This window comes from Fundulus heteroclitus, unplaced genomic scaffold, assembly GCF_011125445.2.
Source record: "Fundulus heteroclitus isolate FHET01 unplaced genomic scaffold, MU-UCD_Fhet_4.1 scaffold_127, whole genome shotgun sequence".
NCBI lineage: Eukaryota > Metazoa > Chordata > Actinopteri > Cyprinodontiformes > Fundulidae > Fundulus > Fundulus heteroclitus.
The window spans coordinates 124,310-143,537 of record NW_023396539.1 but is presented as its reverse complement, the minus strand read 5'-3'; the positions used below and the strand labels follow the sequence as shown (position 1 = coordinate 143,537).

The 19,228-nt window shown below is 40.2% G+C and overlaps 1 protein-coding gene across 3 annotated transcripts in view; it reads right to left on the bottom strand.

Annotated features, from left to right (window-relative positions):
- cnih3 (cornichon family AMPA receptor auxiliary protein 3) overlaps nucleotides 1–18,819 on the bottom strand; it is a 122,543-nt gene extending 103,724 nt beyond the window's left edge. For all 3 annotated transcript variants that reach the window (XR_004928340.1, XM_036128965.1, XM_036128966.1), the window contains exon 1: nucleotides 18,162–18,819. Coding sequence is in view for 2 of the 3 variants with exons in the window: in XM_036128965.1 (XP_035984858.1) it covers nucleotides 18,162–18,239 (78 nt within the window). In the remaining variant the exon portion in view is untranslated. The remainder of the gene's footprint in view (nucleotides 1–18,161) is intronic.
- Nucleotides 18,820–19,228: the final 409 nt, after the last annotated feature.

Sequence of the window (19,228 nt, the reverse complement as noted above, 5' to 3'; positions counted from 1 at the left end):
GATATAGGCTTCTGGATTCCAGTATTTGTCCCTGGCTCTTCTCATTAAAACAGACATAGGACACAGACACAGACACACAGACACACAGACACACACACACACACACACACACACACACACACACACACACACACACACACACATGCGCGCGGGCAATGTGAAAGTGACAGCCTGCTAGCAGCCATGGTCTGCACTGAAACAAACTGCTTATGCAGAATCGGTCATGCCAAAAGGAGCCATGTGCCAGTTTGTTAGTTATTTCTGTGAGCCACTCTCTCCTTCAAAAGTAGTGTTAGAATCAAAATTCACATAAAAATAAGACTGGATTGGCAAAAAATGAAACATAAAAAATAAAAATGCTGTCAATGCCTCTGGATATTCAGAATTTACCAGAGTTGTGTCTGCACATCAATGCTGTTCATGATTCTGTCTAAAAAAAACAAGTTTGCTTGTGTGAATAAGTTGAGATTTCTTTCTTTAGCATGCACCAAGTCCAGTTTCAATCAACATGAACATTAAAGGATATTGTGTACATGTGTACATCAACATAACAGAATCTGTTGCATCTCTTGATGCCAGAGCAGCACACCTCGGTTTCTAGTTGTAAGCAATCCATCCTGAAATAGAGCCACATTATAAGGAAAACATAGTCTGCTAGTTGTTCTGTGCTCAAAGCTGCAGCTGGCTAACACCAACATTATCCAGTTTACTGTTTACTATTACTTTGCTCAACCTTACTGTTCAACTAATACACTTAAAGTGATAATCATATTTAGAGCATCCCTGTGAGATTTGTAGTCATAAGGAACAGTAGTTCGGAGCATGCTGTAAATACCAGCTCCGCTCTGGGAGACCCCAGGCATCAGCATGAGGAAATGTACATTTGAATTAAAATTAAAATGTCAGAAAACAAAATACAAAATCAGAAAACAAAATTAACTACTTAACACCTTCAACTAAAAGTCATCTCTACTTACATAACGCCCAAAAATACAACAAATGATTTAATATACTAATTTGGGTTGTCCAGACATTCCAGCTCAGTTAGCTCCCCCGCTTTAGGGGGACTGGTATTTTGAAGGGTTTCATTCCCACACTCCTGATTCATCAGAAGCTAATTTAATAAATCACCTCCAAGAGACTTATTTTTAAAGTCTCTACACGAAGTATGTTCCATCTGTGGCTGAATAGTTAACTTTGAGGTCTGTCAGTTTCCTAGGGTTCAGTTAATCTCCTAAACTCCTTTAAAGATACAATTGGTGAACCTGTTCAGAAACATTTTTTATTATACTGCGTAAAATTGTCCTTCCATCCTGAAAGTAGTCAATACATTATATATTCAGTAAAAAAAAGTTTAACAAAGTCAATCTCTGTGGGAGCTGCAGGTCTTTGAAATCTCTAAACAATCACTGTTCTAAACAATTAGTCATAGTTTTGTTCCTGCTCTCACCCCCCTCTGTCCCTCAAGTTCTGGGGGTATCTCCTTATCTATTGGTTGTCCCACATGCCAGTCACTCTGATGTTTTCACGTAACACCAGTGTTCGTGCTCGTCCCTTGTTAGTTTCCACTTGCTGTCAGCACATGTGCACTTCTAGTGTTTATGTATCCGGTTAGCTTAGCTAGCTTAGAGCTTAGCTTCGGTTAGCTGTTCATTGTAGCTGCACTGCTCTCACTGTATACTTTGAACATGGCTGAGAGTTGCAAGTAGCAAACTGCGTTGATTTTTATGAGAAGAGAAAGGCCTCAGTAGAAAAAAATAAGACCACAGTGGATTTGGGAGATTTTTTTTTCACGCAATCCCCCTATCATGAGACCCAGGAGGATCACGACAACAATCAAAGGTATGTCAACAATCTTTGCTCTAGGCTACCAGAGAAAAAACAAGCCACAGGGCCAAGGACCCTGATATTATGCAATGGATCTGTAAATGGGATTTAACATTTCTGTAACAAGAAAAACACAGAGGTGTTGATTTATAGTCCTTTGAACAATACCCTGGTGTCTAATGTATCAGACATCCTTCCAAGTATCTTGTAAGAACACCCGATGCCTGGAAAAACTCATAATACAAGCTGCCCTGGGTGACGCCACTTTTATTCAAGCTTACTCTGCTACTTCAACCTTGGGCTGCAACTCAGTAGATGAGCTAGTAGATAACTTTCATTCTAAAGTCTCAGACATCATTGACTGCATTGCACCAGTTAAAGTGAAGGTTGTTTCTGGGAAGAAAAAAAATCTCCTTGGAGAAGTGCTCCATCAGTTGGAAGTGAAAAAGGGAGTGTCGAAAAGCTGAACGAAAGTGGAGAAAGACGAGACTCCTGGTTCACTATGACATCTATAAAGAGAGACTTTACAGATATAACTTACAACTGAAAAATGTGAATCTTTCTTCTGTGAGATCAACAAAAACATTATTAATGCTTGTGCCTTATTTACCACAGTCGACAGGCTAACAAATCCTCCTGTGTCCGTGGCTTCTTAACTCCATTCCACCAGGGCCTGCAATGAATTTGTTAACTTCTTTACTGAGAAAATCCTAAAGATTTGAGGATCAGTTTGTACATCCACATGAACTCCAGAACCAATGCTGTATCCAACTGGAACTTATCTTGACAAAATGTCCCAATTCAGCCAAATAAACTACAAAAGCTTAGAGGAGATCATTCAGCAGCTAATGTCCTCCTCCTGCTACCTCGATGTTCTACCCACAGTTTACTTTAAGAAAGTTTTACCTGTCATAGCGTCTGAGTTGACTCAGATAATAAACGCGTCCCTTCTGTCAGGTGTTTTCCCCCAGTCCCTAAAAACAGCAATTATCAAACCACTGCTGAAAAAGAACAATTTAGACAAACTAATACTCTAGAACTATAGGTCCATCTCAAACCTCCCCTTTATCAGTAAGATTATTGAAAAAGCTGTATTTCAACAATTAAACACCTTCTTAACAACGACCAGCCGCTTTGACATTTTCCAGTCAGGTTTCCGTGCTCACCACAGTACAGAGACCGCCCTTATCAAGGTGTTTAATGACATCCATATAAATACAGACTGTGGAAGAACCACCGTGCTGGTACTATTGGACCTCAGTGCAGCATTCAGTACTGTCCATTACTCCATCCTGTTAGAACGCCTGGAGAACTGGGTCGGCCTCTCTGGTACAGCTCTCTACTGGTTTAAATACTACTTAAGGAACAGGGACTTTTTTGTATCAGTAGGTAACTTTACATCAGAGATGACAAAAATCACATGTGGGGTTCCCCAAGGCTCCATCCTGGGTCCCCTCCTCTTCAATATCTACATGCTCCCCCTAGCTCAGATAATAAAAAACAACAACATCAGCTACCATAACTATGCAGACGACACACAGCTTTACATCACCATGTCACCAGGTGACTATGAACCAGTTCAGGCACTGAGTAAATGCCTAGAAGAAGTCAATGCATGGATGTGCCAAAATTTTCTTCAGTTGAATAAAAACAAAACTCAAGTAATAATCTTTGGACCAATAGAGGAGAGATCAGAAATTAGCACACAGCTTCAGCTGCTTCAGCTAGGAACCACTGATCAGGCCCGAAATCTGGGTGTAGTGATGCACTCAGACCTGAACCTTCAAAAGCATCTAAAGACAATTACAAGGTCGGCTTTCTATTACATGAAGAACATTTCCAGGATTAAAGGACTAATGTCTCAGCAGGATCTGGAAAAACTAATCCATGCATTTATTTTTAGTTGATTACTGCAACGGCGTTTTCACAGGTCTGCCTAAAAAGTGGATCAGACAGCTGCAGCTGATCCAGAACGCTGCTGCCCGCGTCCTCACTCAGACTAAGAAAGTAGAGCACATAACCCCAGTTCTAAAGTCCTTACACTGGCTTCCTGTATCTCAGAGAATAGACTTTAAAATACTTGTTAGTCTATAAATCACTGAATGGCTTAGCACCTAAATACATCACAGACTTGTTATCAGTGTATCAACCCTCCAGATCATTCAGGTTATCTGGCTCCAGCCTGCTCCGCATACCTAGAACCAGAACCAGAAACAGGAGAAGCAGCATTTAGTTCCTATGCTCCGCTTATCTGGAGCAGACTTTCAAAAAACTGTAAAAGTGCAGAAAGCCTGAGTTCCTTTAAATCAAGATTAAAAACACATTTGTTTAGGACTGCCTTCGACTGTTCTAGTTAAACTGTTTTACTGAAACATCATTAGTTCAACTTTGTAGTCCAACTGTTTTTAATGTTTTCTTTAGTTTCTATTTTCCCATGTTCTATTTAGTTTCTACATTTTATTCCTACTTGCTTTTATTCCTATATTTTAATCATGTATAGCACTTTGCATTGTCTCTGTACTGAAATGTGCTATACAAATAAATTTGCCTTGCCTTGCCTACAGAGCAGTAAAGCTAAAGGTAAGACAGACATCCGGAAAAATCGCCGACCCTAGCTTTAAGAATAGTGTTCAATTATCCCCTCTCCATACGAGATGGATGTAATTTTTTCTGCTATTTATCAGGTGAATATTGGTTAGTCTCTGTATATGAAATGAAATGGCTAAATCTAAAAATCCCAAAAGGCCACATCTTGGCAGTTTCAATATGTTATCCAATCAAACTTTTACACTTATAAAACCTATGACTCATCATATATTGGAGGCATATAAAATGTTTTAATATTTATACACTAGATACTGTTAAACCGCATTTAGCATGGTCACATTCAGATAAAGAATCGGGATGAAAGAGTGAAGCAGATCTGTCATCTACACTATTCACTCCTAAAGCTGGACATTACTCATCATCGAATATTTAAATCTGACGCGCTGCAGAAGGGGCATGTGAAGCTGGCACAAAAGAGAAAGAAATGACAGGGGAGGGAAAGGAGGGAGGTTCAGGATCAGCAGTATAATCCTCAGGTGAATGTACTGTGTAGAGGAACAATGGAACAATGGAGAGAGACCGAGTGATGGATGAGGAGTTGGCAGAGGTTAATTAACGTCTGGAATCGATGGTTGGTCGAACCGGCCATTACTAGTGAACCCTGCCTACAATAGCCATTACGATTGGTGCCAGAAAGCCATTTTCCCTGTGTGCTTCATTGAGATTAAAATTGGCTGTTATTCTTTTCGTTTCTCCCCCATTAATGTTTTACAAGTACACCTTAAGCACAAGCTACTTTCCCATTTGTGCAGTTCACCAGAGCATGGTCAAAAGTCACTTTGAACCACACTTTGCTCTTGCACTATTATGTTATAATGTGATTCCCCTTTGGAATGTAGATACACCAAGTGACTATACCATGCTAAGATATCTTTGACTATACAGACTGGAAGTACACTGTTCTAGCTGCAAGGTAATTCACAGTCACGTTGCTGCTATGTTACAAAGGCTTTCTGATGAGTTTATTAAAACTGGTCTTTATTAGCAGAACATAGATTATCAAACATGGTAAGACTCATCATCTAATTTACTTGAGAGGAAGACACATTTTACAAAAATTACATTATGCTGTTCTGGAGGTACTTAAAACCCTAAATGGCTTTGGTCAGTTCATACTTCCTATTTTGTGCCACGTGTAACCATTTCGTCCATTCCTTTTTTCATTTCACACAAATAAACAAACTTTTTGTACCCAAACCAGAGGTCTACAACTACTACCTCATGTTTCTTTAAAGGTAAATAACCACATTATATGCCTATTAAAAAAAGACCAAAAACCGTTTTATCAGGATAAAATAAGGTTATATACAACAAGCATCCATCCAGGTAGTGTATTGATAGTCCTTTTTGCAGCTAAAAATAATCCTAGCACCGGGCGTGATGAGCATATATAAACAGAGGTGGCACCATCTACTTGCAAAACGATCGCTCAGTGTGGTCGAAGACCAACTGTTTTTAATTAAATAAACAGATCTAACAGCAACTCTAAAAGGCTCATATCAAAACATCATGGAGAAATTAATTCCCTGTTCATAAACGCAAATAGGGACACAGCATCAAGGTAAGAACCAATCAATCACTCAATCAATTAATTAATAATGTTTTTACTTCAGACTGTAGAGACTAAGAGCAGTGCTATTACTAATGTCATGGTAAAAGTCAGAACATTTAGTCACATCAATCAACTCTGCAGTCACATCCTGGCAGCATAGCTTTAGCATCCACTTCAGTGAATACCAACGTTCATACTGTATATCCACCATTATTCCAGTCTTTTCCCTCAGAATCATATTTTTTGGATTTTTTTTTTTTACATTTTTTTTTAATCTTGGACCATTGTTTCTATTATTTTGCTGGGAGATACTAATAGCCATTAGCTGCTTCCTGGTTTATCCCCTGCCGTACACACACGCAGTATTGTACTTCAGTTGTTATTGTGAATAAACACAAACGTTATGTCAAATAACGGTGCTATGCGCCTTCCATAAAAGCACTTGATAACTTTGGACAAAACTGATAAAGGCTCAAGCAGCAGAGTGACGGAAGGTACATTTCTAAGGTAAGACTTTCTGTGTAATTTTATACCATTTAATGGCAATTCCACAACACAATGACACATCATGGTTCTTTAACCATAACAATGATATGGTATATTTTGAAATATCCAGTAGGTTTTGTTGCACTAGATAATTTTTATTTGGTGCAAAAAAGGCTCTGAGTTGTAAAGGTTGCAGAATGTTTGACATATAGCATAGCATTTTATCTTTTCCTTTCTAGTTACATACAGTTATGAATCAATGAAATTAACCGTGCTTAACAATAAAAAGTATATAGTGTTTATAATATCACAAAATATCACATAATGCTATATTATTTTTTGAAAAACCTGGTATGTTCATGTATTTTGCCTGATTCTGGTTTGGGGGAAAAAATCTAATTACTTTTGTAAGGCAGTGTTTACCTACAAATGCTCACAACATTTAAATAAAGAACTATTCTCACAGACTTCATCATCACATATGGCATCTTATCCATTTCTCCTGCAAATTCTCCCCGATATGTACGGAAAATGTTGAGTGAGTTACTATTTCAGTCTGAGCAAAAAACAGTAACAGCAAGAACATCGACTGGAAGGTTGATGGATTGAGCTGCCACTAAAACTTGAGTAATTTACCCCAGGACTGTGCAAACATTGACTTCCTAACTTACAACTGAACATTATTTTCCTCCTTTGTCATGCATCCGATGCTGTCAGATCCTTCCCGCAGAGAAGAATGATCAATCTAAGGACTTTTACCTAAAGCTGTCAGAGAATGTTGATCCTTCTTTTCCAGGAGCTCTACTTTGAAAACATATTTTGCTTATGTAATCTACCTGTTCGCTGATACAACCTTTTCCTAATGTAAACATTTCTTTGGTGGTAGCCTTCCCCTTACACCAGGGATGTCAAACCCAAGGTCTCAGGGGCCGGACCCTGCATCTTTTAGAAAATAGCTCAGTTAAGCATATAAGCTTTGCAGATTGTCATCCAGTTTTGCAGAATCATACTAAAATTCAACACACAGGATAGTGGCTCTTGAAGGCTGACTTTGGACACCAGTGACCTACTCTATCATTCCTCTCATTTATGTTATTCAGAAAGCTTGGCCCCAACATCCTTTGATCATTCATTCTGTACCTTTATACTTTTCTCCTGAGGTCAGCCCAACTGTGTGCAGCAGATCTGTTCTATAGATGTATTTTGGTGCTTCAGATCAAATGAACAAACCATATTATAAAACTAAAGAAATTTTACCTTCAAATATTGCCTCCTCAATTCTTCCACTTGTGTCAGAGACTTAATTGTCCCTCTGCCAATTCTTCCACGATCCACACACCCATAGTCAGTCTTTTTTTGTGTCCAGAAAAAAACAAGCCAACCTGTTTTCCTCCATCTTGAGAACAGCTGTCGGTAACAGATCACTGGGTGTTGTAGTGCCACAGCTTTATAGATTATTCATACAACACCTCTGTCAGATCTGCGAATGCTTGTACTTGTCAAAAATCTCATGATGATGAAAAGTAAAGCACATTTAGGAGGAAAAGCAGGAGCATCATTTATAATTACATAATCCCCTTCAAATCTACTTTTCCCCTTGTCATGTCCAACTTCATGACAAGCACAATGGTGCTATGGTTGATAAAAAGTAAAAATTAAGATATAAAGATAATGCATGAAAACACTTAGAAACAATAAAACCAATTTAAAATGAAAACTAAGTCTCGCTAGTGGTAAAAGCCAAACAATAATTTTGAATTTTAAGGCCAGTTTTAAAAGTGGGCAGTGAAGGAGCCTCTCTTATGTGTAGGGGCAGGTTATTCCACAATGGAGGACCAACAATAGAAAAGCCACGCCCTCTCTGAGCTTCCTCTTAGACCTCGGTACCTTAAGGAGATGCAGTTTAGCCGACCTGAGGGGCTGAGGGGGCGAGTAGGGATGAAGAAGCTGAGAGTGGTACGACGGCAGCAGGTCATTCAAACACTTAAAAACAAAAATAAGAATTTTAAAATTAACTCTAAAATGTACTGGGAGCCAATGGAGTGAGGCCAGAATAGGGATAATATAGTACTCTGTTGTTGGAGTACCTGTTAAAAGATGTGCAGCAGCGTTTTGAACCAGCTGTAGATGAGAAAGCAAAGACCCCAACACACTCCAACATTGAGTCCATTACAGTAATCCTAGCGGGATGATATAAAAGCATGGATCAATGTTTCAAGAAATTGTCTTGATATAACTTTTTTTTAATTTTGCCAGCTGCCTTAGGTGATAAAAACATGATCTAACAACTTATCTGATCTGACCATCTATTTTAAAATCACTGTCAAACTTAAAACCTAAATCAGTGACAGTTGGTTTAAAATATGCTGTCAGGGGTCCCAAATCAACAGTACTAGGGTCACAGGAGCAACTTGGTCCAAACAGTATTGCCTCAGTTGTCTTATTGTTAAAATTGAAAAAGTTCAGGGCAAGCATGCGCAACAGAGCTGACACAACTCTCCCTTGCTGCTGCTGTGTGCACATTGACGAACTAGCACGTACTCATGTGCTGCAGCTGTGACCAATTAATAATGTAACTTTCTGCAGTGCTGTTTTTCTCCTCTCTCAACATCTATCACCATAATAGTGCAGAGGAGTGAACAGATCATTCTAGTTTTTTATAAAGATATGAGTCATGATTTCTAGCATTTCTCTTCATTTTATTGTTCTATGTTGTGCACAATGATACATGTTGATGAAACATGTAAACCTTAATGACATGTGCATAAGGTGTCCAATAATGGAAATCAGCACTTTTATTAGACCTGGTTCCCTTTTATAAAAGGATAAAAAATATAAAAGGTAAAAAACACATTTGGAACACTTTTGGCACGTTTGGATAAATGGGATGTGGATATACAAAGTCTGAAGCTTCTCCTATATTTTCATAAAGGTTCCCATGTAGTGTTGAAGTGTTTATTTTGAAAAACATTTAGGAAAGGCTAAGAATTTTGTTTTTTCCCCCTTGGTTTAATCACCTATAAATCAGACATGGAGACATTTGTTATAGTGGTTCCACTTGAAAAAGATATTATTTAATGCCCTAGTGTCACAAAATAAAACTTTACATTTACACTTTATAAATTTGGAGCTGTACTTGATTTATATCAGATATGCAATTTCAGGCACAAATTTCTCCCCAAACCTTCTGGGCTTACATATCAATCATCAAGTGCCTGCTGATGTCTTGTTGCCGCTTCAGTCCTTCGCCTCCACAAAACATTACAGAGCGACCTCACACCCAGAAGAACCAGGCAACAGGGACAGAAATTCTAATTTTGTTTGAGAAACTTTGTCTGCAGGTGGAGAAGAGCTAATTCTGGACCAAGGAGGAGGAGGAGCAGCACTCACCATTCTCGGGTTTGAGGTTTGCCATCTCTCTTACCGGAACTGGTCCCTGGCATTACACTGTTTCTCCACACCCACAGAGCAGAACAATGTCCCAGTGTTGGGAATGCTGAAAGAGGGAAAACGCCTGACACTGGCTGTGTCAGAGTCTGATGCCTCGCCTTCCTTCTGCCAGGGGCCACAATTCTGACTGCACTGACACCGGCTCCATGCTGCCCGACGGCACCAACACCAGCTCCACACTGCCTGATAGCACTGACACCAGCTCTGTGCTGACTTACGGAACCCAAACTACCTCCTGAGTTCTCCAACGATGGTGCATAGGTGGTTTCTGGCTGTTTTTCATCAGAGATTCTCTGTGGTCCTTCTCTAGTGCTTCTCAGTGGTCCTGCTCAAGAGCTTTGCCGTGGTCTCCAGCCTGCTACAAATGTTCTTTGTGGTCTCTGGCACCACTGGCCTCTAATGTTCCTCCATCGCCACGAGCCTTCAGGATTTCTTCAGTGCCACAATCCTCTATGGGTCCTTAAGGGCTGCTAGCTTCCAAGGTTTCTCCAGCGCTGCCAACGTCCAAGGTTTCTTTAGCAGCGTCGGCCTGCTGAACATTATGACTCTCTTTGGCAACCTCCACACTGTTTAACAGCCTCTGGGCCACCTGCCCAAACTCTGTTTTTGTTTGGGCTCTTGCTCTCCTTCCGAGGCTTCCACCGCTTACCCTGGACAGGTTGTTTGTCTTTGGACTCATTTAGGGCGTTTGGTATCCGACTTTAGGGGAGGGGGAGTTTAACAGTCTACACCTGTTTGAGATTTCTGGTAATTAGACTCACCTGTGTTGTAGGTCATGTCTGTTCATCCTTGTTGTATTTAAGTTCCAGGTTTCTGTTCCTGTTCCTGAGTTACCCCTGTTTAATTTAAAAAAATCAGGCTTTCAGCACTTTTACAGTTATCTGGAAGTTTGTTCCAGATCAGTGGAGCATAGGAACTAAATGCTGCTTCTGGTTTGGTTCTGGTTCTAGGTATGCAGAGTAGGCTTGATCAAGAAGACCTTAGTGGTCTGGAGGGTTGATAAACTGATAAAAAGTCTATGATGTATTTAGGTGCTAAGCCATTCAGTGATTTATAGGCAAAGAAGTATTTTAAAGTCTATTCTCTGAGATACAGGGAGCCAGTGTAAGCACATCAGAACTGGGGTTATGTGCTCTACTTTCTTAGTCTTAGAGAGAACGTTAGCAGCGGCACTGTGGATCAGCTGCAGCTGCAGCTGCCTGATTGATTTTTTTGGCAGACCTGTAAAAACACGGTTGCAGCAATTGATTCAACTGAAAATAAACACATGCGTTAGTTTTACAGATCCTGCTGTGACATTAGTCCTTTAACCCTGGGAATGTTCTTCAGGTGATAGATGGCCGACTTTGTAATTGTGTTTAAATGTTGTTGGCTATCACCAACTATACCCAGATTTTGGGCCTCATCCGTGGTCACTAGCTGAAGCAACTGAAGCTGTGTGCTAACTTTTGATCGGTCCTCTATCAGTCCAAATATGATTACTTCGGTTTTGTTTTTATTCAATTGAAGAAGGTTTTGGCACATCCATGCATTGATTTCTTCTAGGAAATTTACTCAGCACTTGAACTGGTTCATAGTTACCTGGTGACATGGTAATGTAGAGCTGTGTGTCATCTATGTAGTTAGGTAACTGATGTTGTTTTGTAATAATCTGAGCTAGAGGGAGCATGTAGATATTGAATAGGAGGGGACCGAGGATAGACCTATGGGGAACCCCACATGTGATTTTTGTTATCTGGTGTAAAGTTACATATTCACACACAAAAGTTCCTGTCCTTTAAGTACGATTTAAACCTAGTTTTCCAGGCGCTCTAACAGAATGGAGTGATCAACAGTATCAAATGCTGCACTGAGGTCCAATAGTACCAGCACTGTGGTTCTTCCACAGTCTGTATTTATATGGATGTCATTAAACACCTTGATAAGGGCGGTCTCCATACAGTGGTGAGCACGGAAACCTGACTGGAAAACGTCAAAGCGGCTGGTCATGGTTAAGGTGTTTAATTGTTGAAACACAGTTTTTTCAATAATCTTACTGATAAAGGAGAGGTTTGAGATGGGCCTATAGTTCTAGAGTAGTAGTTTTTCTAAATTGTTCTTTTTCAGCAGTGGTTTGATAATTGCTGTTTATAGGGACTGGGGGAAAACACCTGACAGAAGGGACGTGTTTATTATCTGAGTCAAATCAGCCGCTATGACAGGTAAAACTTTTTTAAAGAAAGCTGTGGGTAGAACATCAAGGCAGCAGGAGGAGGAACTTAGCTGCTGAATGATCTGCTCTAAGCTTTTGTGGTTTATTTGGCTGAAATGGGATATTTTGTCAAGATAAGTTCTAGTTGCAGACAGCTTTGGTTCTGAACTTGATATGGATGTACAGACCGCCCCTCAAATTTTTTGGACTTTCTCAGTGAAGAGTTTAGCAGATATGTTGCAGGCCCTGGTAGAGTTCAGAAGTAACAGACACAAGAGGATTTGGTAAACTGTCTACTGTGGCAAATAAGGTATGAGTATTATTAATGTTTATGTTGATGATCTCAGAGAAAAACAGAGTCCCTGCATTTTCTTATGATGTCCCTTTGGCTAAATGAGTCACTGCAAATGATGCTTTCAAAAGTAGCAAAAAAAGGGATTAGTTAGGGCAACATCAGTTACATTGACTTTGGAAATGTTTAGACCCTTACTGATGATCAACTCTAAAATATGTCCCTGTTTGTGTATTGGCTGTTTAACATGTTAGAATATTTGGTTTAAGTGTGTCACACAGTTGCTGAAATGTTGTCATGCAGGTGCAGCCAAGTCGAGCCTGCAACCATGCAGTGGAAAAGGGGCTTAACAGCAACATATTGTCTGAAAAACGAGGAAGACACAAATGGTAAACCACAGACTGCACTTGGATACTCAGACATGGACCATGCCATAATCCTACCCAACCAGTCACAATATCATAGAAATCCCAAATGGGAGAGAGAATGTTGCCCGTCTGCCACTCTCCTCTTTTCTCTAGGATTTTGCTTTCCTATCAATCTGAGATTCATTGGGGAATGTCTACTAGGCTGCTGGGTTTAATGACACTTAGAGCACATTATGGGCTGTTTTTACATGAGAAGAAAATTGCTTGAGCCAATTGGGATCGTTGAAGCGCTCCGCTGCGCAGCTCAGGAAAGGTCGCAGTTCACCTTGTATGTTAATTAAAATTACTCTGTAATCTCTTATGTCTGTGCGCCTGTTGGGATTTGTAGTGTTTCAGTTGCCTATGAGGAACAAATTGATTCTATGTCTGGGTTGAAGTATAACATTCAAAGTGTCATTATGTCCTGGGGCAGGCTTGTTATTGATATTACACTTACTATTCCTGATGGACTAATGTGTCCAGCTGAGATGCTAAATGAGCCAATATTTGCTGGGAAATTTAGCTATATTCCGAACCAGGATGTAAGTATAATGGAATTTCTGAGGAGAAAATAACTCAGCTTGTTATCTCATTAAGTAGCAGGTCACAGGACTTGAGTCTTAAATGCATGGTATGAGAAGGCTTGTACAAACTAACCATACTAGGAATCTGGCTTGAATATGCTGAATATGTCAGACATAGAATATTAGATTATGTGTTTTTTTGTCAGCATAATGCTAGTTAGACAAGTATATGCAACCACACTAGTACATGCCTGAGTGCTGTGTGGCTAGGGGCTTACAACACAGAGTGGTCTCTGGAAGGTGGTCAGAGTCATGAATAATTCTCCGCACTTTGTCACAGCACCAGCTCTTTCTCAGTCTTAAATATAATGAAGCACTAAAGTAGTGGGGAAAAAGTCTTATTACATGGAGGTAGAAGTAGTAACTGAGTACTGTAGAACCACTCTTTCACAGAAATAACCTGCACTGAGCATTACATTTCAGTTACAGCAGCGTTTTGTGCTGCTAAATTAAAGTTTATAACTATAGGTGAATTTCCTAATAAACTGACAGACCAATCTGCTAAAACCAAAGGGGTGTGGAAGAATTCTGATACAAAATTACCTGATATAACTACAGAAATATGGCTGAAATACAAAACTGACTAAAAAAAGATGCAAACATTAAGTGGAATAAATACTAATTTGAATAGGAAAAGACTGGTAATAAAATAAGAGGAGAATAATACATAACTGAGTATAAAAATATACACAAGAAAAACAAGAAGACTAAGAATTCCCAAAGAAGTACCAAATCATACACAAAAAGAATCCTAAAGAAACAGAAGATAAAACTACTAGAAGTCAAAATGTCAATAATATTTATATATTTTTAAAATGTCCTTAAAATATTAAAGAAGGAATGAAACACACAATACATATATTTTAACGCCCTGCCCATATATAATATGGATATTATGCAAACCAGACATTTTCCTCGATGCTTTTTGTTTTGACATGTCAAAGATTTTGCCGCATGAACATCTCAACTCTGACGCCATATGTACCATACATCTGCATCACAGTTCTATAATTTATGCATGTTCAACTAAAATATTACAGCAATAACTCAATAACATTATTTAATGTCATGGAATACTATGCCAATGCTTAGTTTGCAATCATGAATATTTACTCATTTCTGCATGCCTCCAAACACTGGGATTTGGCCCAATGTATGGCAGGCTTTCTGACTGCTTCAGTCAGTAATTATGTGACCATTCATACAGCATTAAATGTTTATCCTCTGATGATCACCTGATCCGTAAATATGAACAAAATTAATTAAAAGTGACAGAAATATGATATCTCAAAATGCAAGTTCTTTTTTCCCCCATTTGATATTTCTACTTTTACCGGTTTGGAAGTTTCCAGCATTACTTTTCCATTACAAAAAAGAAAAACAGGCATTTACCGTGTAACGTTTTGAGCAGACCAAGTATCAATTTTCATCCTTGGGGAGATTTAGAATATATGACAACTGATTATTATATAAACTAAATATTTCTTCACTGTAAAGAAATTTAGTTATGTGACTCTAATAAATCATAATTGAAAATAGGAGGCCACTTCGAGTAATTTTGGTTTATTGGTCTGCCCCCAAAGAAGGAATATTCAAAGTTGTATAAAATGATACACACCTCAATATAATTGTTGTTGACAGTTGATAAATAGATTCATGCAATAGTGGAAGGAAATTGACACAAAATGAACTGTTTTTACAGAAGGGTTTAAGGGCATCGTTCTGACCCAGATTCTTCAAAGTAGCAAAAAATTATTCAGAATGTGAGATTTATTCGATAAATATTTGTTTTCATAATTAACTGACCATTTTCAGTAAGAGAAATAGACATATAAATAGTATATACTGGGAATAAAAATGTCCATTTGAACTACTAAAAGAAGTTATACTGAGAATAAATAAATACATAACAACAAAGGATATAAAACAATCACAAGGAAATACAACTCAGCACTAGTGAACCAAATAACCATCAACACTCTATGGCTACGTTCACACTGCAGCCTGAAGTGACCCAATTCCGATTTGTTTTGCCCATATGCGACCTGTATCTGATCTTTTCATGACAGTCTGAACGACACAGATTGGATTTTTTCAAATGCGACCCAGGTCACTTGGATATGTGGTCCTGAATCCGATACGTATCTGATCTTTTCAAATGTGATCTGTGTCTGTACGGCCAGGTCGCCTTCATCCGACCTACACGTCATTGATACCTGACAAACGTCACTAACGGTGGACCTGGCTATGCCAAAGAGGTTGACTATTGTGCGGTAACAAACACCTGTTGCAAGTCCTTACAGCCTCACGGCAACGCGTTTACTTGCTGCTATGGTCGCCGAAGATGTTTGTTTTTACGTGAGAGCGCTAAAGAGATCCGTTCAGACGCACATAAAGGTTGCCTTTGTCATTCGAAAATTATGAATGAAGTCCGTATCAGTAAAGCCGCTCAAGTCGCTAAAATGCGCTAAATCTTCATTTTCGATCTTCTTAAAAAGATTGCGTTTGGTAATGTGCTGGCTCCGGTTGGAGAATAACGCAAAGAACGCAAGATACGCTGCAGCATTACGATCCTTGTTTACTTCTGCAAACAATGAGCACGCTTGCTACGCATGACATCATCGCGTCCTCTACTGCGCATGCGGGACACTTAGGCGTATGAATACAGTTCACACAGGAGATCATGTACAAGTCGCATATATTTGTAAATGTGAACGGACACGCAAAAAAATCCGATTTCACAAAAAAAAAATCGGAATTGAGCATCAAGGCCTGCAGTGTGAACACAGAGACGTGTACAAAAAGTGAACCCATTAAAAAAAACAATTAAACAAAATAAGATCTACAAACAGGACCCAAAAGCCTGATAAGCTGTTATCATACAATAAAGTAAATTGAATAACAATTATTCTTTAGTTTGTTCAACTTTACCTTTATTAGCAGCTAAATTAATAGTTTATAATTAACAGTGTGGTAAAAGGTTCCAGTAAAGTGAGACTGTTTTACTGCAACACCAATCAAAGCACCCACTGTGCTGTACTCTGTTAGCTACATATATGATGCGTAGCCTGTCACTAAGTTTGCTTAAGAGCTTTTGCTTACTTTCAAACCAATGATTAGATTTCATTTAAAGAAGATGGATTGTGCTTTTGCAGCAAACGTACTCAGAGATTTTGAGAGAAATATTCTTGCAAAGCTCCAATATCACAGTGAGCCAATTTGAACCTTTTCTGAGATCATCAACAAAAACATCCTTTTAGTGATATATGTCCATCTTTGTGCAGCCAATCGTCATCCTCTACCTTCAGAGACTTTCCCACTCATATTAGCAGACTGACAGAACTTCTAATGGGCTTCAGTCAGGGCTGTTCATCTCTTGCTCCTGGTCTCTTTTTTTGCACATTCTGCACTGTTGCCTAGTAATCCTTATATTTATTTACACTCTCATATTGATAGCATTATTTTTCCATGAGCAGTTTGACTAAGCATATATTGCTCTTTTCAGCGATGCATTGCTGTCCGGAGCCCAAAAACATACCCTGGTTTTTCATTTTAACCCCCTTTAGCTCAGGTGTTTGAAACCAGATGATATCCTGAGGTTGAAGTAAAATGAAAAAACACCATAAGTGTCCAGCCAAAGTAACTGATAGAAGTGAAAGGAGAGTTGTAGCCAGATTTCCTGAGTATTTTTGACAGGTGGCTGGTGTTAACATGCACACTTGGCTCTGCAGCTCACAACACCGTACAGCCCCTTCCTAATTATGTTTCCTCACAGAATGGAGCCCCAGCTCATGATGCCGTGTGTCTGCAAGTAGGGAAAGATGATCTGTCAGTTCTTTCTGTCATCTCGAGGCAGAGTGCATAATAAAGCAGGGCGAAATGCATATTACCTACTGAAACCAGAGAATAATGATTCAACCGTGATCTGTTTCGGCTCTAGTTACATATTGGGGAGCGTTACAGAGGTGTCGTACACTCGGTCTGATCTGTTCTGCAGTTTTGTGCATAATCACCGCCGATTGTGCAGTCAAAGTCATCTACTCCCCGTTCTAAGAGTTAATTCAGCTCTGTGAGCAGACACATGGAGCACTGTCTAAACAGAGAGAGAGAGAGAGAGAGAGAGAGAGAGAGAGAGAGAGAGAGAGACCAACTATTGGGAGTGCTGGGGGATCGGTCATCCCAAGTGCATTGAGCTTGGTGTTGCTCCCACACAAAAGGCCGCCTCTGACCCGAATCTGTCTTTACATAAGTCTCTGAATGATGGAAATGTTGCTCAAGGAACCCCCCACCCCCACCCCACCCTCCGCGCCCAGAAAAATGAGATTATTCAAATATCATAATGCAGTGAGTGATGCTGGTGCGGAGCTGAGCTGAGGCATGATTAAAGGCAGAAGGGGCAGAGCAGGAGTGTGAGGAGAGGAGATAAAGCTCTACAAGATTTCCTAATTGATCTCGGAGGAAGGGGATGTAATTGATCTGGCAGACACCGCACAGCCCTGCAGGCATCTCAATCTGGGTCAGAGAGTAAAGTGACTTGATATGTGAGGGACAATTATGATGTAATGCTGAATAAAAGGTGATGTGATGTGTGTGTGGGTGAAACAGGTGCACACCTGTCGTGTCCTGACGCACGCTCTGCTACATCTGTTAGTGAAGACACCTGCCTTTGGGAGTGAGGCAATCAAAAGGCGCACCTGCACGTCTTCTCATAACCAAAGCCTCACTCGTTCTCAGAAAGGACACAAACAAGTCTGAGGGTACTTACGTGCCATATTGCGAAGAAGATAAGGGAGACACAGAGGACCAGCGACAGCATGTAGCAAAAAGCAGCAAAAGTGAACATAATTGTAGGGGGAAACGGTGGAGGATTTCCCGAGGAAGCACGATCCCGCTGATGAACATCTAAAACCCAAAACGTAGGAGGGGAGAAAGGTGACAGGTAAAGTTCTCACGGTGCCGTGGGCAACATGACTTCGCGCCCCACAGTGTTCGCTCCGATCTGGAAGTAAAGACCTCTCCAGACGGCCAGCTGCGCGTCCACCGAATCCTGCAATGTCCTCAGATCAGCGCCCTCGGCATGACAGACGATCAGTGTCCGCAGTCCTGGCGTGGTGAACATGGAATCGCAGAGACGGGCGGCCGATGAGGGGAGCAAAACCATCCGCGAGATGAGGCGAGTCAACGGGTAATCCCTTCATTGAGCAGCGGCTGAGGGCGGCCAGCCGGCGCTGAGCTGCGGCGGTGTCATGTGAGGCTGCTCCGCGGCGCTCTGTGCGTAAAAGCTGAACAGTGTCTGTCTCTCTCGCGCGCGCGCGCGCAGATATACAGCAATAGCAGAGGACAGAGCGCGCGCAGGGAGAGCTGTGAACAGGTGAAGATAAAAGAGCAGCGCCCGCCCCGCGTGCACGTGTGCGCGCGCCTCGGAGCTTTTTTGAAACCTGCAATTAAGAGGCTGGTTTTGTGTGTTCTTGTGTGTGAGTGCATATTTTCCCCTGGGTAACGACTAGCAGTCGTTTGCCACAGTGTCATTTGATCTCAGGGATTAAAACAATCACGTTAATTAATTCCAGAAGGAGACCTGGGTGATTGCTCATAAACATTTAGATATTTGCATCCAGGTGCATGCTTTTCAGAAAACGTTTTACGTGTTCAAAGAGTTAACCAAACAAAACTAAATGTGAGCCCCAGGAAACGAGATATTGCAGCAAAATTTGTAATCATATCGACTGAAACAACCCTGTGAAATAATTTGACCAACACGATGAAAGAAGTATGAGCAGCACAAGGCTGAGAGGATACATGGGATATCATTGCCACCATCTGGCCCTTCTG